Source organism: Cebus imitator, unplaced genomic scaffold (genome assembly GCF_001604975.1).
Source record: "Cebus imitator isolate Cc_AM_T3 unplaced genomic scaffold, Cebus_imitator-1.0 Scaffold166, whole genome shotgun sequence".
NCBI lineage: Eukaryota > Metazoa > Chordata > Mammalia > Primates > Cebidae > Cebus > Cebus imitator.
The window spans coordinates 2,183,469-2,205,276 of record NW_016107481.1 but is presented as its reverse complement, the minus strand read 5'-3'; the positions used below and the strand labels follow the sequence as shown (position 1 = coordinate 2,205,276).

The 21,808-nt window shown below is 37.8% G+C and overlaps 1 protein-coding gene across 3 annotated transcripts in view; it reads right to left on the bottom strand.

Moving 5' to 3' along the window:
• Nucleotides 1-757: 757 nt before the first annotated feature.
• The window catches only part of BRDT (bromodomain testis associated), a 53,001-nt gene continuing 31,950 nt past the window's right edge, over nt 758-21,808 (bottom strand). For all 3 annotated transcript variants that reach the window (XM_037744133.1, XM_037744131.1, XM_037744132.1), the window contains 4 exons: nt 16,505-16,605; nt 9,909-10,114; nt 9,221-9,401; nt 758-973 (listed from right to left, as the gene is read on the bottom strand). In XM_037744133.1, coding sequence (XP_037600061.1) covers nt 905-973; nt 9,221-9,401; nt 9,909-10,114; nt 16,505-16,605 — 557 coding nt within the window. In that variant the 3' untranslated portion in view covers nt 758-904. The remainder of the gene's footprint in view (nt 974-9,220; nt 9,402-9,908; nt 10,115-16,504; nt 16,606-21,808) is intronic.

The following is a 21,808-nucleotide window of genomic DNA, read 5'->3' as shown; positions in this document are numbered from 1 at the left end:
CTGTCTCAGCCTTCCATGTAGCTGAGACTATTGGCATGTGCCACCATACCTCATTTTTTTTTTTTGTAGAGGCGGGGGTCTCACTCTATCACCCAGGCTGGAGTGCAGTGGTGTGATTTCGGCTCACTGCAACCTCTGCTTCCTGGGCTCAAGTGATTTTCCTACGTGAGCGCCCCCAAGTAGCTGGGACCACAGGCATGCACCACCACATCCAGCTGATTTTTTGTAGAAACAAGGTTTCACCATGTTGCCCAGGCCAAAACTTCTGAGCAATCTGCCCACCTTGATCTCCCAAAGAGCTGGGATTGCAGGTGTCAGCCACCACAACTGGCAATTCTGGCCAGTATTTCTTTAAATTACATTTCAATATAAATTTTTAATATAGAACCAGCAGAGAATCTTATGAAATCTGACATTCAATGAAACCAAGTATTATTTGTTAGAATCTAAATATTTTTGAAGGCAGACAAATATTAGTTTTAAAAGTTAAAAATTCAACAAGAACTATGTTTTTTATACAGTTTCATATATTCTTCATTATTTTTCACTTATTGAATAAGAAAAGCCATATTCTTCATTTTTAAACAAGCAAGAACTATCCCTTTTGAATTTTCATTGCTTAAAACAAGGCCAATAATAATACATAATTATTTATAGAAAATGAATATCTGAGAATTTATCCAATTTTTAGGGATCCAAAATTATTAAATTTCCTGTAATTATATCATTAAAAAAATAAGCATATAGCTATTAAAAATGTACGTGAAAACTGTTTAATCATTTTAGAGCTGTCAAAATACAATATAAGATTGGTATCTTGGTATCTGAAAGCAATCATTTTAGCATATACATTTTGATGTTTTACCATTCATTTTAAGTTGATGGTTAATTTAAAAACTGAGTTTTAATCAAAGTTGTTTTCAAACATTGTCATAATGTCGCTTTGAAGAGTCATATCAATGGTACCCGCCATCTGTTGAAAAAGCAAAAAATTTTCATATTACTTTAAAAATGTATGCTTTTATTATAACTATGCAATAATGATTATGCCACATTTGGGAACAGATCACACAACATGAAATTTATTCAATAATAATTTATTATTTTTTTCTCAGTTTGAATAAATTTGTACATAATTATTTCTCTCCAAATTCTACCTGATTTATTAATATATTGTTCATGTGATAAATAAAAAACAAAACCTACAAGAATACTAAGAATAAGTTTGACTCTCCTTTACAAGTTAAAGAGACAGTTCAAAGTTGACAAGAGTGGGTATGAATAAGAACATAAACTCTGAGAGCACATTGCCTTACTTCTAATACAAACATAATGCCAGACACACAAAATTACTTTCTGAATGAATCAATATCTTCGTTAGGAGAGAGACAACTATAATATGTAACGTTAAAGCTATGCACTTTCCTTGAGTCTGCCATTTACTGTGTAACCTAGTAAGTCTGTTCTATGTATAAGCATTTATGAAGATCAAATCGGATTAAATATGTAACATTCAAGCAAAATGCCATATTAATCACTGAAAAGCTATTTAAAAAATAAGCCAAAGTAGAGAAAAAGTTAATTAAGACAAGGGAAACAAATGGCAACTATACTCTGAAGCCTTTTCTAAATGCCCTTATAGTTAGATATTCTTTAGCATCTAAGATGACACCAAATATTAAAGTTCACGAAATGATTTTTTTTTTGGAGACAGAGTTTCGCTCTTGTTACCCAGGCTGGAGTGCAATGGCGCCATCTCAACTCACGGCAACCTCCGCCTCCCGGGTTTAAGTGATTCTCCTGCCTCAGCCTCCCGAGTAGCTGGGACTACAGGCATGCACCACCAGTCCCGGCTAATTTTTGTATATTTAGTAGAGACAGGGTTTCTCCATGTTGGTGGGGCTGGTCTCAAACTCCTGACCTCGTGATCCACCTGCCTCCAGCTACAAAATGATTTTTAAAAAATAAATCAATAACAGATCAGAGTGGTAGATAAAAGCACAAATTTACAATCAGTTGGTTGGCTTCTTGAATGGAAATTAGCATTCTCATTAGCTATGTGGGAAAATATTTGGAATTATGATTTGCCTACTGAAAGCAATTTAACTTTTATGTCTGACTCTTATAAACTGTAAAAATTTCCTTAAATCTACCTTAGAGACAAAAGGATACTTCTTAAATCTTAACCCAGACTACATTTTTTTTTTGCCTTTTTTTTTTTTTTTTTTTTTTGTTTTTTTTTTTTTTTCAGCTCACTTTTTTTTTTTTTTATTTTAAAAAACAGAGTCTCATTCTGTCACCCAGGCTCGAGTGCAGTGGCATGGTCTCGGCTCACTGCAACCTCTGCCTCCTGGGTTCAAATAAGTCTCCTTCCTTAGCCCCCTGAGGAGCTGGGATTATAGATGCACACCACCATGCCCAGCTAATTTTGCATTTTTAGTAGAGACGTGGTTTTGCTCCATTGGCCAGGCTGGTCTCAAGCTTGACCTCAAGAGATCTACCCACTTTGGCCTCCCAAAGTGCTGGGATTACAGGTGTGAGCTGCCGCAACTGGCCCAGACTACATTCTTTTTTTGTTTCTTGAGACAGAGTCTCACTCTGTTGCCCAGGGTGGAGTACAGTGGCATGACCTCAGCTCACTGCAACCTCTGCCTCACAGGTTCAGGTGATTCTCATGTTTCAGCCTCCCAAGTAGCTGGGGCTACAGGTGCACACCACCAAGCCCAGCTAATTTTTGTATTTTTAGTAGAGATGGGCCAGGCTGCTCTCCAACTCCTGACCTCAAGTGATCCACCTGCCTTGGCCTCTCAAAGTGCTGGGATTATAGGTATGAGCCACCACACCTGGCCCCAGACTACATTCTTAGCAACCAGTTTGTAGGATGCCAAATACCTAGCCCAGATAGTTCCCTAAAGTTCTATTTTAAGTCTCCAATATAGGCATTGGATACGTTGTCCTAGTTTAAGTATCAGGTGATACTGCTGTAAGTATCTGGACATACTACAAAATTATAGAATATGTAATGAAACCTGTTTTTATTTAAAGGTTGTGTGTATCAGCTTATTTTAGATTTTCTTATATCTTGACTAAAATCTGTGCATGTAGAACAATTATCAACAGAGAGCTGGTTATTCTCTGTACCAATTAACCTTAGATACCATGGCTTTTTTTTGAGATGGGAGTCTCACTGTCACAATCTTGGCTCCCTGTAACCCTCTGCCTCCTGGTTCAAATTATTCTCCTGCCTCAGCCTCCCAAGTAGCTAGCATTACAGGTGCGCCACCATGGCTGGCTAATTTTTGTATTTTTAGTAGGGATGGGGTTTCCCCATGTTGGCCAGGCTGGTCTTGAACTCCTTAACCTCCAGTGATCTGCCTGCCTCCGCCTCCCAAAGTGTTGGGATTACAGTTGTGAGCCGCTGCACACGGCCAATACCATGACTTTTAATACTAACTAATGCTCCCTATAGCTGACACCATAAGCTGGCTATTCTTCTCTGTGGTCCTAAATACACTCTTCAACTATTCAAATTTAAGATCAAAAGTTTGGTCAAGGGAACTGGCATGAGGTGAACTTCTGGGAGCTCTGAAAAGTGTCAAGTTATTATTGCTTTATAGAGTATGGCTCTCTCGACTGGGAGCAAGATAAGAGGCTGGGCTGTCAAAAATGATAGCAGATAGATCCAAGGTCAGATTGTCAGTTATGAAGCTGCTAGACGTGACATCATTAGTCAACTTTCAGTGGGTTCTTAGTCTAGTCATGTTCCAGAAAAGTGCTTAGGATATTGGGAAATTTATCAGGTTACCTAGTTGTGTTGTTGGGTGGCAACTAGGGGGGCAGTGAAATCACTTGGGGGTGACTTAAGTCAGGCCTCTGTGAGTGCCAACAGAAAAAGTTTTTACATCACTACAGAAAGACTTTAGGACGACTACTAATGAAATTTAACAATGAGTTCCTTAAAACCTCCCAAAAGACATTACCAAAAAGTTTCTATTAAACATTGAGTTCGTTAAAATCAAAGTTTAAAATTCAGTTCTTTAGTTGCATTATCTACATTTCCTGTGCTCAACAGCCCTATGTGGCTATTTACTAATATGTTTGTGTACATAAAGCATAGTTGTATCATTGCAGGAAGTTCCATTGAGATCATACTGCTCTAAAGTAAACTTTACCATATGTTACAGCACAATTAAATGTGACTTGTTTCTACCTTAATATTATGGAATATGTGGCTGACGAAACTTGTTATACCTAGAAAATTAATTTGCACGTTAACCAATACTATAGCTAAAGCTAGTGGCTCTTTTCTTCTCAAACTAATGTTCTTATATATCCTATGAATTCACATGTCTTTCCCAGGATTACAAAAATATCTAGCTCTATGGGACCAAGACTGCTGGAAAAAAAAAAAATCTAGCACCCAACAAGGGAACATTCATGACATCTAGTGTTTATGACTGTCAGTTATGCAAAGCAGCAGAAAAATGCTATTCACAAAGAGACTAACCAACCAGTTGAAACTGACCCAAAACTGACATAAATATTGGAATTAGCAGAGAAGCACATTAAAAGTTATTTTAACTGTATTCCATGTTTTCAGAAATTTAACAGAGATTAACACACACACACACATACACACACACACACACACACACACTTTTAATAAACCCAAATCACACATCTACAATGTCTGGGATGAAAAATAATACCCTGGGGATTAACAGAAGATTAGACACTGAAGAGAAGACTGGCAAATTTATCAAAAATAAATTCAAAGGGAAAAAATAATTTAAAAAAATTAAAAGACCAGCCCAGGTGCAGGTGGCTCACACCTGTAATCACAGCACTTTGGGAGGCAGAGGCAGGCATATTCCTTAAGGACAGGAGTTTGAGACTAGCCTGGCCAACATGGTGAAACACTGTCTCTACTAAAAACAAAAACAAAATTAGCTGGACACAGTGGCATGTGCCTTTATTCTAGCTACTCAGGAGGCTGAGGCATGAGATCACTTGAACCTGAGAGGAGGTGGAGGTTGCAGTGAGCCAAGATCATGCCACTGCGCTCCAGCCTGGTGGACAAAGTGAGATTCAGTCTCAAAAGAAAAAAAAGGAAAAAAAAAAAAAAGGAGCATTAGTGAGCTGTGGGACAACTTTAAATTTTTAAGTGGTCTAATACATAAATAATTGGAGTCCTCACAGGGAAGTGAAGTGGGATATTATAACGGCTAAAATGTTTCCAAGCTTGATGAAAACTATAAACATACATCTCAAATAAGCTAAACAAATCACAAGAAACATGAAGAAAACAATTGCTGAAACTCAGTGATCAATACACATGTTAAAGGCAAGTAAAGAGAAACATACTATATACAGAAAGACCAAAGATAATGATAATGGACTTCTCAGTGGAAACAATGGAATCAATGAGACTGTGAACAAGTACCTTTAAAGTACTAAAATAAAAAACATTAACATTCTAGAGTTCTAAATTCAGCAAAAGCATCTTTCAAAATTGAAGGCAGGGCCAGGTGCAGAGGCTCAGACCTGTAATTCTAGCATTCTGGGAGGCAGAGGCAGGCAAATTGCTTGAGCTCAGGAGTTCAAGACCACGCTGGGCAACACAGTGAGACTTTGTCTCTCCAAAAAAAAGAAATCAAAAATTCACCGGGTGTGGTGGTACATGCCTGAGGTCCCAGCTGCTGTGGGGTTGGGATGGGAGGATCTCGAGCTTGGGAGGTCAAGGCTGCAGTGAGCCATGATCATGCCACTGCACTCCTACCTGGGCAACAGAGTGAGACTCCGTCAAAAAAAAAAAAAAAAAAAAAAAGTGGCAAATTGAAAAACCTGCACATAAATGTGTATGGCAGTTTTATTCTTAATTGTTATAAGTCGGAGGCAACCAAGATGTCCTTTAATAGGTAAGAAATAACTAAACTGTGGCATATTCATATAATGAAATATTGTTCTGTGCTAAAAAGAAATGGCCTATCATGATAGCCAAGATATGGAACTAACCTAAATGTCCATGTGTGGCTGAATAGAGAAAATGTGATATATGTAATGGAATAATATTCAGTCTTTTAAAAGAAAATTCCATCACTTTCAACAACATGGATGAACCCAGAGGACATTATGTTAAGTGAAATAAGCCAGCCAAAGAAAGATAAACACTACATGATCTCACCTATATGTGGAATCTTAGATTGAATCCATAGAAGCAGAGGATGAAATGGTAATTTATTAGGGTATGGGGAGGCGATGGGGTAGAGATAAGATATATTATTTAAAGCATACAAAATTTCAGTTAGACAGGAGTTCCAAGAGATTGAATGTACAACATGGAGACTAGTTAAAAACAATGTATTACATACTAAAAAATTACCAAGAATAGATTTTAAGTGTTCACACCACAAAAGGTGAGGTTAGTCTGATGTAGCCATTCCATAAAACATCAATGTATACCATAAATATATATAATTTGTCTGTCAATTAAAATAATTATTTAAAAAAATGATTGAGCTATCAAGTCAAGGAAATGGAGAGGAACCTTAAATGCACATTGCTGAGTCAAAGACAACAATCTGAAAAGGCTGCATAGTGCATGATTCCAACTATATGACATGCTGGACAAGATAAACCTATGGAGACAGTAAAACGATCAGTGGTTGCCAGGGTTGTAAGGAAGAATGAATAGGTGGACCACAGGAATGTTTTAGGGCAGGAAAATTATTCTGTATGAAACTGTAATGATTGATGTATACCATTATACATTTGTCAAAATCCATAAAAAGTACAACACAAAGGGTGAATCCTAATGTGAACTACAGACTTTGCTTGATTAAACTAAGGCTGTGTTGACTCTGATGGTGGGAGAGGGCATTTATATAAAGGGATATGGCACATAGGAACTCTATACGTTTTCAGCTCAGTTTTGCTACGAATGTAACCGCTCTAAAAAATAAAGCCTATGAATGGGAAAAAAGGCCAAATAAAGGCATTTTCAGATGCACAAAAGTGGAAAGAACTGACTGCCAGCAGATCTACACTACAAGAAATGTTCAAAGGACATCCTTTATGCAAAATGAAAATTACACTATTTGGATATCTAGATCTAAACAAAGAAATGGGCCAGGTGCAGTGGCACACACCTATAATCCCAGCACTTAGGGAGGCCGAGGTGGGTGGATAATCTAGGTCAGGAGTTCAAGACTAGCCTGGCCAACATGGCGAAACCTTGGCTGTACTAAAAATACAAAAATTAGCCAGGTGTGGTGGTGGGCGGCTGTAATCCCAGCTACTCGGGAGGCTGAGGCAGGAGAATCGCTTGACCCCAGGAGGTGGAGGTTACAGTGAGCCGAGACTGCGCCACTGTACTCTAGCCTGGGTGACAGAGTGAGACTCTGTCTCAAAAAATAAAATAAAAATAAAAAGCAGGCCAAGAGTGGTGGCTGACGCCTGTAATCCCAGCACTTTGGGAGGCCAAGGCAGGCTGATTACCTGAGGTCAGGAGTTCGAGACCAGCCTGGCTAACATGGTGAAAGCCCATTTCTACTAAAAATACAAAAAATTAGCTGGGTGTGGTTGTGCACGCCTGTAATCCCAGCTACTTGGGAGACTGAGGTGAGAATCACTTGAACCCGGGTGGTAGAGGTTGCAGTGAGCCAAGATCGGGCCATTACACTTCAGCTTGGGCAACAAGAGTGAAACTTATCTCAAAACAAAAACAAAAACAAAAACAACCTCTCATTACATGTTGTCTACAAAAAATTCCCTTTAAATAATAAACACAAGATAAGGTAAAAGTAAAATGATGGAAAGAATTTTACTATGCCAACACTAGTCATAAAAAAGTGAAGTGCCTATATTAAATCTCAGTGTAATTTTCACAGTAATTATCACCAGAATTAAAGATCATTTCATTATGAAAAAGAAGACAAATCAACTTGCCCCAATTAATGCTCTACTTAACAGCAATAAAATACACATTCTTCATGTGCACACAGAGTATTTACCAAAGTAGACCATAAAACAGGCCATAAAATAAGTCTCAATAAATTTCAAAGAATTCAAATCAGATATGTATATGACCACAATGCAATTAAACTGGGAATCACAAACAGAAATCACTAGAATCAAGCCTGGTGCAGTGGCTCATGCCTGTAATCCCAGCACTTTGGGAGGTTGAGCCAGGTGAATCACAAGGTCAGGAGTTTGAGACCAGCCTGGCCAACACTGTGAAACCCCTTCTCTACTAAGAATACAAAAAATTAGCTTCATGTAGTGGCGGGTGCCTGTAATTCCAGCTGCTAGGGAGGCTGAGGCAGGAGAATCGCTTGAACCTGGGAGGTGGAGGTTGCAGTGAGCCAAGATCACGCCACTGCACTCCAGTCCGTGAGGCAGAGAAAGCCTCTGTCTTAGGAAAAAAAAAAAAAAGAAATCACTAGAATTGGAAAATTCCCAAATATCTAGAAATGAAACACTTACGAAATAATCCATGAATAAAAGGAGGAATCAATTTTAGCCTTTAAAATATTATTTTCTGCATATTAGGACTTCTAAATGAAAGTCAGCTTCCTAATCTAGCAGTCAACTGAAGAAATGCTGACCTGGAACAGATGGCCTATTTTCTGGCCACAATTCAGAAGTGGTTTACAGATTTTTAAAGAGTAATAGTAGTAAGGGATAAATCACTTCACCTACTGCATTTTCCTATGTGCTTAACACATGCTTATTCATTTCACCTTCACAATAGGTATTATTATTCCCACTTTAGGGAGTTAGATAATTGCCTAGGTCTAAGAGTCTAGTAAATTGGCAGACAATTTTTTTTTTTTTTTTTTTAAGAGCACCATGTTGCTCTGTCACCCACACTGGAGAGCAGTGGCATGATCATAGCTCCCTGCAGCCTCGAACTCCTGGGCTCATAAAAAAGATCCTCTTGCCTCCAGAACCAACATTTTAGTTGTACTAAAGTACTCAGGTAGTATAGTACTTCCAGGATTGATACTCATTGCATTGTGCTTGCCTCCTTTGACTATGACATTTTAAATTTTAACCTTTAATTTTAGAACCTGATAGTCACTAAAGAGGTAAATTTAGAATTTAATAAAATTCTGTCACTGAAAAATTACCCTGAATGCATCCTTGAACACACAAAAGACAGTGCTCTGTTAAATCTTTCCCTTGTTAAATTAGATTTAGTAAACTAAAATTCACTTACTGCTTCTCTCCTCCTCCGCTCTTGTTCTTTCTCCCTTGCTAAATTACGGTCTTTGAGAAGCCAGAGTTTGGATTTATCTTGAGCTTCCAATGACTGCTGATGTTCTTTCTGCTCTTCTCCATAGCACTTGTTTTGTATTTTATTTGAAAAAGATTCTACAGTCAATCCATTCCCAAGATTCCTTAAAGAAAAAAAGTATAGCTCAAAGTAGGTTTCAAGTTCCTTAAAAGTATTACAAAAATATATTATTAAATGGCAAATGTAAAGCCATATATTAGACAACCATTTTCAGGTTATAACATTATTTTTAAGCTTTATTTCTGATGCATCAAATTATACATAAGTTAATCTATATTACTAAAGAAATGGGTTTAGAAAACTGTGACCAAGATGAACCACTATCTTCTTACACATAGACTAGAAAACCTTTAAGACATTTCTGTAAAGTAATGACTATATAATTTAGTAATATTAGTATCTTTAGTGGCTTAATCCCTTGATTATTTCTGTCTTCAAAAGAGATACCACTTAGAAAAAGTATCAATAAAAATGTACTTTTTGCAATTACAATTTGCTCTGTGTTCTGCTAAATAGTTGAATCATAGTCACTTAACAAATAAGAAATTTAATGTGTTTAAAATACATTCTATATCTCCCAACGCCTCCTTTAATCCAGTAAATTACAGACCTCTGATTTTCTTGAGAAACTTTTGGTTCCTTTGTATTTTGTTCCAAATGTTTCCGTACGAGTTCCTGTGTCCGAGCTTTTACTTCCTTTTCTATGGCTGCTTTTCTAAATTGGTTGAAGAGCTCATCTGAGGATTTCAGTACACCTGATGGTTTCACTGGTTTGCCTAAACTTTTCCATGAATCTGCATTCTTAATCTTTAGATCCTAAAACAAATATTTGGTTCAGTCTATGTCTACAGATGTAAACCAAATTTTGGAAGGAAGGAAATATTTTTTGATACAGTAATAGATATGATTCTTCATGTACTTTTACTGAAGTTAAAGGTTACCAAAGTCAGAAAAAAAAATACAAAAACATAATAGATCATCTAGATCATCTAAACTCAATTATTTATCTGGGGCCAAAGTAAAGTAGCACACTTGCCAATTATTTTAAGACATATATATTAACTGCATAATTTAAAGAAAGCATAAAAATAAATAAATCCCTCAGTGTAATCAAGATACTTATGATCCTATAGGGAAAATAAAACAAATGCTCAAAGGATTAATAAGAGGCAAACTAAGATCATACCCTAAAAATGGCATGGAAGTTTGTTGAGAGCCCTCTGACATGGATATATTTTTCCTTTTCGTGGTTAAGAAGAAGAAACTTAAGATGATGTGACTGCTCTTCTTAAACAAGATACACCATGGTTGAGATCAGTGCTGCCCACCAGAAATATATGTAATTTAATGTTTTCTAATAGCCATATTTTAAAAATTTAAGTAAATTTAATATATATATTTATTTAACCAAATATACCCAAAGCATTATTTCAACATATAAGATACATTATAACATCTATCTTATACAAGACGTAAGACATTTTTCATACTAAGTCATCCCAATTATTTACATTTGTAGCACATTTCAATTCAAATGCTAAATTCCTACTAGAAACAATTGATCTGTAATTAGATTTAATAAAATAGACAGTTGAAAAAGTAGTTATGTATAGTCAAGCTATTCCAAACACATCTAAGTCTTCCAAAACTGAATTGCGTCCATTTTTAATTAAAAGACAAATATTAAAACTTAGTTCCTTTAGCTACATTTCAAGGGCTCAAGTAGCCACGTGTGACTAGAGGCTACCATATTAGATAAGCACAAGTAAGTCTAGATGACCCTTTCTAACAGTTTACATGTCCATCTAGAATGAGGAAAGAGGACTATGCAATACTAAAACATCCTCTGTTGAATTTTTAACAATAATTATCTCCTTAATAGTTATGCTTGATTGTACTTTTGATATATTTCCATGAAATGTAAGGAGAAAACTTGTCTAGGGTCCCATATAAGGCAAAAGAAAATTTATGACTAGATGTATTTATAGGCCTTTTATTTTTGTCCTGAATAAAAGGAGTCAAAACATCCTTCCCTTCCCCTAAACACAAGCTTCACCAATGTCAATGATCAGCCAGTTGTGCTCTTATAAGTAACCAATAAAATATGTTTTTGTCTCTAATTATGGAATGGGCTAATTATTAGTTCTAGGACTCATTCAACTTAAGCATCTCACCTTCCAACAGAGATTTGAAACAGAACAGGTAATAATTGGTAGTACAGTCATCCCTTGGTAGCTGTGGGGAATTGGTTCCAGGACTTTCCACAGATACCAAAATCCATGGACACTCAAATCCCTATATAAAATGGCACAGTATTTGCACATAACCTGTGCATATCTTCTTATATACTTTAAGTCATCTCTGGACTACTTATAATACCTAATACAATGTAAATTGTTGTTATACTCTGTTGTCTGGGGGAATAATGACAAGAAAAAGTCTGTTGTACATGTTCAATATGGATGCAATTTTTTCCCAAATATTTTCAGTCTTTGGTTGACTCAACGGATATGGAACCCATAAGTACTAAAGGCTGACTATATATTTAATAAAGAATAATGGAAGGATAAAATCCTGGTCTCTGCCTCTGTGTCCTGAAATAATTATTTTATTGCAATGAAATTTTGACAGACACTAAGACAGGAAAGTTTGCATGTGGAATTTTTCAGGTATCACAAAGAACGAGAAGACTTTTGACATGAGGATGGAAAGCATTCCTGATGGAAGAAAGCACATAAAGGTCTTGCTAGGTTTATCTGGAGAGAAATTAGTAGTTCAGTTTTAATCAATTACAAGACTCCTTAGTTAAGACTGAGAAGTTAGCTTGGGGTCACAACATAGAGGTGCTTAATTTTCACTCTGGTGTCAGAAGTTGGAAACCACTAAAGCTTTCACACAGATAAGTAATTTAATCAGATCAGCAAATCAAGAGGACTAATATAAGAATATTAAAAGTAGACTAGGCCGAACACAGTGGTGTATGCCCATAATCCCAGCACTGGTTTTTTTTTTGTTGATTTTTTTTTTTTTTTTTTTTTACTGTGGTTAACAAAATATTAAATATATAGTATAAAAATATTTTCTTCCTTTCTGTGGTTTTTTTTTTCATTTTTTTTTTTTTTTTTTTTTGAGCTGGAGTCTCACTCTGCAAGCCCAGGCTAGAGTGCAGCGGCTCAATCTCGGCTCACTGCAACCTCCACCTCCAGGGTCCCGGTTCAAGCAATTCTCCTACCTCAGCCTCCCAAGTAGCTGGGATTACAGGCATGAGCCACCATGTCCAGCTAATTTTTGTATTTTTTAGTAGGGACAGGGTTTCACTATGTTGGCCAGTCTGGTCTTGAACTCTTGATCTCATGATCCGCCCGCCGTGGCCTCCCAAAGTGTTGGGATTACAGGCGTGAGCCACCACACCCAGCCAATCCCAGTACTTTAAGTAAATCACTTGAGCTCAGGAGTTAGAGACCAGCGTAGGTAACATGGTGAAACCCTGTCTCTACAAAATATCAAATATTAGCTGGGTGTGGTGGTGTGCACCTGTAGTCCCAGGTACTCAGGAGGCTGAGGTGGGAGGATCGCTTGAGCCTGGGAGGTTGGTGCTGCAGTAAACTGTGATTATGCCACTATACTTCAGCCTGGCCGATAAAACAAGACCCTGTATCAAAAAAAAAAAAAAAAAAAAAAAAAAAAAAAAGAAATACATATGCACCCATAAAGCCATTACTGCAATTAAAAAAAATGAATATGCCCATGATTTACACATTTTTATGACTTGGGAATCAGAGGAACAGAGACCAGTGCAACAAAAAAAAACCAAAAAAAAAAAAAAAAAAAAAAAAAAAAAAAGTGACTAGATTAGAACAAGGAGAGCCTCAAGTAAGTCAGACCAGAACCACTTATGAAATGTTAAGAGCTCAGATTTAGGCAATAAGGCTTGTTTCTGTGATGCTAAGGGAAAAGAAGATACCTTTAGGCCAGGCAGCACTTTGAGAGGTTGAGGCAGGCAGATCACTTGAGGTCAAGAGTTCAAGACCTGCCTGGCTAACATGGTGAAACCCCATCTCTACTGAAAATACAAAAATTAGCTAGGTGCAGTGGTGCGAGCCTATAGTCTCAGCTACTCAGGAGGCTGAGGCAGGAGAATCGCTTGAACCTAAGAGGTAGAGGTTGCAGTGAGCTGAGATCACACCACTGCACTCCAGCCCGCATGTCTGTTTCAAAATGAAAAGATAAATTAAAAGATAAAAATAAAAAAAGAAGATCTCTTTAAAGGTAAAACCCAAATAATTTAACACTTCTTTGGCTGTAAAGAACTAAATTGTCAAAAATGATAAAACTTTTGAGAGGTCAGGTCTAGTATATACGAGTCATCTACATAGAAACTAACTGAAATTTCAATGGTGCACATTTAATCAGAAAATAATAGTAGTAGGCCCTAGTTTCATGCCCTATGAAGACTCTGGGCGGGATGCAGCTATTTAGAGGTCACTGGCCCCTCTAGGGCAGAGGTGCAAATTACAGGTATATGGGAATACCTAGATGCTAGGTAAAATTAAGATTGACTCTAAGGCCAGGCACGGTGGCTCACACCTGTAATCCAAGCACTTTGGAGGCCAAGGCGGGCAGATCGCCTGAGGTCGGGAGTTCAAGATTGACTGTCAACTGGGGGTGATTTTTGTCCCTCATCTCCCTGAAGCGGGATATTTGGCTATGTTAGACATTTTTGGTTTCAAATGGGGGTGGGTTAAAGGGCACTACTAGCATCTAGCAGGTAGAGGGTAAGGTTCCTGTTAATCAGCTTTCAATGCACAGGCCCACCCCCAAGAAAAATTTACCCAGCCTAAAATGTTAATAGTGCTATGGTTGAGAAACTCCAATTTAAGATCTAAACAGATAGTGAGAAAATAAGACAAAAAAGAATAATGGATAGAAGGTATAGGAGCAGGAGAACTCCACAGTAAATCTGTTGAATGAAAGGAAATTAAGAACAGAGATAGAAAGGTTAGACATGGTGAGAACGAATACCTTTTCCTGACGAAGAGGTAAGAGAAGAACCACAAAGCTAAGGGCTCTGCTTAGTACAAAGATGAGAAGTTGAAAGTCTACTGAGTGCAGCAAACCACCAAGGGACACGGTTACCTATGTAACAAACCTGCACATCTTGCACATGTACCCCAGAACATAAAATTTAAAAAAAAAAAAAAAGTCTACTGAAATGACTAGGTTTAATTCCAGCTCTTAGGCAAGATGCTTGGGCCATCGGGGGTGCACTTTATTCATAAAGACTTCCTCAGATTGCTTTTAGCATCAAAATTCGGTAGCCCACCCCCCCTTTTTTTTTTATGTTAAAGAGATGGGTCTTGCTCTTTTGCTCAGGCTGGAGTACAGTGGCAAAATCAGAGCTGAGTGCAGCCTCAAACTCCTGGGCTCAAGCAATCCTGCTGCCTCAGCCTCCTGAGTAGCTGGGATTATAGGCATGAGCAACTGCACCTGGGCCAAACCTCCTTTTCAGTAAGTGTTAACACTGCTTATAATGAGGCAACAAGGGTGGGAAATGTCAGGAATGGAAACAATTTGCTTGATCCTTTGCTGTGAAGAGAACAAACTACACAATCCTGTTTCTTCTTAAGCTTTTACTCCAATAGTTTAGTGACTTACACCTGTCGCACAAACTTGAACGGTATGACATAGACTTTTTTTGCTGTAACCTCTTTGTCCTGTTGGACATTTTCTTATTGTTTTGAAACTTTGCTTTGGGCCAGTCAAAATTATAAAATTTTGTTAAATTAGAAAAAGTGTAGCACATAACGAACCAAATGTTTAAGAAAATTTGGGCTGGGCACAGGGGCTTATGCTTATTATCCTAGTCACTTATGCATGCCAACAAAATTCCTTATTAAGTCAGTTTGAGCTGAGTTTTCTGTCTCTGGGAGGCCAAGGCTGGAGGACTGCTTGAGCCCAGGAGTTAGAGACCAGCCTGAGCAACAAAGGGGAGACCTCATCTCTACAAAAAATTTTAAAAAACAAAAACTTTGCAACACTATTCTTTGCATCTTAAAGGTGATGGAGGATACTTCTGTTAAGTAAAACAAAATACAATAAAATAAAAAAATTAATGTTGACTGTCAGAAAAGCCACTTTTGAATGGTTCTTATCCATACTTATCAATAACAAAATATCCACATTAAATATTGCCAGTCTTTAATGATAATAATTATGAGCAGAGAGTTATCTAAAAGAATCAAAGATGTTAAGAAAGCACCAGGGCCAAAGCAGTTTGATCCTCATATGGCAAAATGGTTTTCTGTCTCCAGACAATAATCTTAAACACTAAGGCTAAGACTTGTCCTCTAAAGTACTTGTGAGGAAAAAATAACAAGTAGGGGGTAACAGAACAGGGGGAGGGAGGGAAGGACAGGGAGAGAGAGAATATATAAAAATATCCCTTTCACAGTTTCTGAAAACACCTTGAACCTCATGTATCTTAATGTATTCCAAACATCTAGAATATCTGTTTAAAGAATGATATCAACGAGTAATTTAAAGATTAAGTAGACATAAGACTCCATTAGGAAATCCAAGGGATTTCCTAAACATTCCTAGAATAGATTCTAAAAGGGTTTTATGACATGCTTTAAAACTGGGATCACTGGTCAATATCAACATTATAGAACTTTCAGGTAAACACAAACAGGAGGGCCAGGCACAGTGGCTCATGCCTGTAATCGCAACATTTTGAGAGGCTGAGGCAGGTGGATCACCTAAGATCAGGAATTCCAGAAAAACCTGGCCAACATGGCGAAACTCTGTCTCCACTAAAAATACAAAAAATTAGCCTGGCATGGTGGCACATCCTTGTAATCCCAGGTACTCAGGAGGCTGAGGCATGAGAATTGCTTGAAACTGGGAGGCAGAAGTTGCCATCAGCCAAGATCACGCCACTGTACTCCAGCCTGGGTGACAGAGTGAGACTCTGTCTCAAAAAATACAAACGAAACAAACAAAACCACACACAAACAAGAGGACCAATGATGGTGGGTAGGGGAAGGGTGTTGCTCACAAGTACTTTTTAAAAATTACATAGGCAAAAATTAGGCTTAGAGATCCAACACTTCATTTAAGTCAGGGCTTTAAATACCACTTGTACCACTTCTAAACCCAATTTCAAATCCCTTCAAGATTTGTTAGAAAAAATAACATTACTTTTACCTTCTGTACAGGAGCTTGACAATCAGATTCTAACATCGTTGTGTCATTATCACCAGATGGACACACCACAGTTATGCCATTCTGAACAGCTCTCGAATCACCTGGATGCACACATTTTTAGAATAGTATAAGTAAAATATTTCATCCTACTTACCCAGAATTTGATTTTAATTTTCCTTCCAGGTCAGACGCTATGAAAACAAAGAAACTAATTTTTTGATGCATCATTTAACTTTGGAATATTCTTAGTTAGGGAAAAACTACTGTAAAATATTTCTCAATCGAAAGTTACCATCTTTGCTCTCTTTTTGTTATTTTTGCTTGTTCTGGTCAGCATGAAGTATAGCTGACATCATGGCTCACCCACCAAAATCTGTTATCTGATCCCCTTGCTATTGCAGCTCTCCATTTTACAGGCTGACCTCAGCTCCAGAGGTGAGCTGGTTTTTGTTTTTTTGTATTTTTTTTTTGAGACAGGGTCTTGCTTTGACACCCCAGACTGGAATGTAGTGGTATGATCTTGGCTCACTGCAGCCTCCACCTCCAAAGTTCAAGCAATTTTCCTGCCTCAGCCTCCCAAGTAGCTAGAATGACAGGTACCCACCACCACGCCTGGCTAATTTTTGTATTTTTAGTAGAGATGGGGTTTCACCATGTTGGCCAGGTTGGTCTTGAACTCCTGACCTTCAGTGATCTGCCCTCCTCAGCCTCCCAAAGTGCTGGGATTACAGGCATAAGCCACTACACCTGGCCAGGCCTTTAAATTTCAACATGAGTTTTGGAGAGGACAAACATTCAAACCATAGCATAAGTTATCTAAAGCAATTTAGATTGCTAACAAAACCTAGTTATCACTAAACATGTACTGAGCACATACTATGTACTGAGCACTAGGAACATAAGGATGACTAAAACATACTATCTATCCTCAGGTATTACATGCCCAGCCTAGAGGTGGGTTTTTATTAGGCCAAGCCAATCATGGTAATTGTATCTCACCATCAGTAACTCATTTAGGAAGAGCAGACCTAAGCCAGTGTGGGGCTTCCAAGGGAAAGATGCTGCCTGGGTGGCCAACTGGAGACAGACAAAACACAGAGAGGGGAACTAACATATCAGACACTCAAAATAGCTTCCAAGGGAAACAGAGATGAGAAATGCAATTAAGTCTGATTCTGAGGTGAGGAGAACAAACTACGCAATCTTGTTAATTATTTTCATGGAAATATTTCATTTATTATTATTATTGGTGAAGATTAACTACAGAGTGTGAGCCCTGATCAAGCCATGACTAAAAGATTGGCCTATCTTTAGACTATTGATTATGTATGCCAACAAAATTCCTTATTAAGTCAGTTTGAGCTGAGTTTTCTGTCATTTGCAACATGGAACATCCTGATGCATGAAACTTAATTGACCGTTTGATTCAATTCTCTCTAGTCATTGTCCATAGGTTCTAATTAGTGGCTGAAGAACAAGAGAGACAGATCAAAACTGAGTTGCTATCTTCTTAACTGACCCAAACTAATAAAATCCTGTCCACTTACATATTATAGGGACTTACATTTAAGTTTTTACCACCTGTCAATCCCTTGACTGATTCTCTAGCTAAATCATACTCTGAGGTTGAGGCTAGAAGAGAACAAGGAACATCAAGGAATAGCAGTGAGCACAGGAGGGCACAACAAAACACTGTCAAAGAATGCATGAACAAAAGCTCAAATTTTTAATTTGTATGTCAGAACACAGCCCCAATGTATCCATGTTTCCTCACTTCAACAAGGAAAAGAAGAATATAGTGAGAAAAGCTGTAAGTACAGGACTACCTTCCCTTTTCTGCTTCCTGTCAGTTATTATTTAGGAAGTAGAAAAGTATGTATGGTAAGTAAAATTCTAAAGTGACCCTCAATTTGCTGACTCTAAGTTAGTAAGTGATGATAGTGCCATTATTAATAATTAAAGAGGAAGAATTTTAAATCTGGGGACCAGGCTGCATGCACTGGCTTAAGCCTGCAATCCCATCACTTTGGGAGGCCAAGGCAGGAGGATTCATTAAGCCCAGAAGTTTGAGACCAGCCATGGTGGGATCCCATCTCTACCAAACAAAACAAAACAAACGAAGAAACAAAAACTTAGCTGGGCATGGTGGCATACATCTGTGGTCCCAGCTACTTAGGAAGCTTAGGCAGGAGGATGGCTTGAGCCCAGGTCGAGGCTGCAGTGAGCCATGTTTACGCCATTGTACTCCAGCCTGAGCGACACAGGAAGACTGTCTCAAAAAAAGAAATAAAATCTGGGGGCTAAAAGGGAGAATTCAGTTTTTACATGGCTGTATTTGGAATGCCTATGAGATGTTTAAGCAAAAACATTTAATAGAGTTGTATAAACATGCCTGAGGCCTGGGTATATTTGAATTGTAAAAATGAGACAAGAGGGCTGAGTTCGGTGGCTCACATCTATAATCCCAGCACTTTGAGAGGCTGAGGAGGGCAGATCACCTGAGATCGAGAGTTCGGGATCAGCCTGACCAACATGGAGAAACCCTGTCTTTACTTAAAAATACAATTAGTTGGGCGTGATGGCACCTGCATGTAATCGCAGCTACTCAGGAGGCTGAGGCAGGAGAATCGCTTAAACCCAGGAGGTAGAGGTTTCAGTGAGCCGAGATTGAGCTATTGCACTCCAGCCTGGGGCAACAAGAGTGAAACTCCATCTCAGAAAAAAAAAAAAAAAAAAAGAACACCACTTCCAGCCTTTTCCATGTCATGATATATAGAATGATCAATGTATGGCCACCTGCATAAATGGGAAGGCTGTTCCTAGCTTATTGCTTAAGAGCTGAGGGGACACTTGTTCAGTAAGACTGTGCTTTGAAACATGGTTTGTAAACTCTGGAGTAGGTGAAAAAAAAAAAGAGGCTTAAGGATGCAATTCGGAGAATTATCACCATCTAAAGGGAGGAAGATAAAGAGATATCTGTAAAGAACATAAAGAACAGAGAGATGGCATGGTTACGAGAGGTGTCATAAAAGCCTAGGAAGTATGACAAGGGTCCAACTCTGAAAAATATTTTTACATGAATGACTCTGTGACACCTCAAAACACTACAAAACTCATCTTTCCTCAGAAACCTATTCTTCATCTGTGTCCCCAGTCTGTCAGCCTGGATATTATCCACCAAGTATCCTGTGAGCCGCCAAAGCTTATATTCCTGTGTTATTAACCCAGCATGTTTTCATATTTTACAGACCTACCCATTCTACTCTTGTAATTTCTTTGAACTTTCCCCTTCTCTTTCCTTCTATCACATTATGTTATTTTTCCCCTATAACTGCAACAGCCCAACTGGTCTCCTCCCTTCTCTGGTCTCTACTCCCCTTTCCTTCAACTCACTTACATAATATTGGCAGATTAATCACCCAGAGGCACACCCTTCACTCAAAAAACCCTCACTGGCTTCCAACTGATTATACTATTATCATTTAGTCCAAAGTATCTAGACTTCAAGGGTTAAATGATCTGAACCTGGACTGCCTTTCTAGATTATTTTCCACATTCCTGTTTAATCCAACCAAATCTTTAATCACATGGAATTATGAGTTGGCTAAATACCTTCACATTCATGTTGCTTCCTCCATCCAAATGCCTTTCCATCCTAAATATACATAGGTAAGCCTTATTTTTTTTTCTCCAATATCCAGCTCAAATGATACTTTTATTCTGTAAAATATGTATATGCCAAACAGATCAGGTGGTTCTGCCTTCTTCATCTCCTTAAAGTTCACTTTAGCTTCTTTCAAGGCACATTATTTTTACTTTATATACCAGTTGTTTATTTCTCCTACGAGATAGCAAACTGCTGATTTACTTTTTCATTTGCAATTATGAATTCATGTTTATATTAACAGCCTAAATATTTTAAAAACTCAGTGTAATTTAGTGAAGCTTTTAATGAGGTGGGGGAAGGGTAACTATAAGGATAAGAGTAGTAATCTTTTATGGCTAAAAACTTCAACTTATGCCACCCCCTCCAAATGCCTGCAGCACTTTGGGAGGCCAAGGCTGGCAAATCACCTAAGGTCAGGAATTTGTGACCAGCCTGGCTAAAATGGTGAAATCTTGTCTCTACTAAAAATACAAATATTAGCGTGGCGTGCACCTGTAATCCCAGCTACTCAGGAAGCTGAGGCAGGAGAATCACTAGAACCCTGGAGACAGAGGCTACATTAAGCCGAGATCGCACCACTGCACTCCAGCCTGGGTGACGGAGCAAGATTCCATCTTAATGCAACAACAAAAAACTTCAACTTATAAGGAAAAAAATTAAACATTATCCATCTCTTGTGGAGACTTCATATGTGGGTAGGGGTATGATGAAAACCAGTAACACTTAAAAATTCACTTTTTAATTTTTTATGTACTCTAACATTTTGTCAAACTATTTTTCCAATAAGAAAACTTCAAGATAAATAGTACTTTCACCATTTAATTGTAAAGTTTAAGAAAAAAAATTATTTCCATTGAGATTTCACTCCAGAAAAAGAAAATATCCCTACATATTTTATAGCTCACATACATTTGCAATTTCCCTTGGGCATAGTGTCACCTACAGATGGCAAATGCAAACCACGTTGTTTCTGAAAATACTGCCAACTACAAAAGAACAGCCACTGTGGCACCATCCAAACTTTCCTCTATACATTAGATTGCTAATAGGCATCACATAAACAGAATCTCAAGTAATATAACAAACTGATTCTTAATGAAGGTGTGGATATTGGCCTGACTTTTCATAGATAGGGTGCTTTCTTAAATTAGGAATAAGAGAACACCTTGACTACATTCTTACCTTTTTCATAGCCTAGTCCTTTTCAAGGTCAAGGCTACCCTAGCATTTTTCTAAAACATACTCTAGTTAAAACAGTAACTTTTTCCTACTTTAGCTCTTTATAATGAGCCTTCAAATGTTCAAATCTCTCCAATTCAAAAACTCAAAACAACCTCTCCTACTCCTCCAAAAAAACTATCTTCATGTTAAAGCCACAAATATCTTCCCATCCTCTTTACTAACAAAGTTCTTCCAAGAATGGTTTACATTCACTACACTCAAATTCCATTACTTCTCAATTTACAACAATCTGGTTTCTGCCCCATCACAATGGCTACTAAAAAAAGCTTCTGGAAAAGGAAAAATTCTCACATTCCCAACGTAATCCCCTCTCCCCATTCATTATCCTACTTAAGTGCTCTGCAATATGTGATACTCTTGATTTCCTTCTTTTTTTTTTTTTTTTTTTTTTTTTT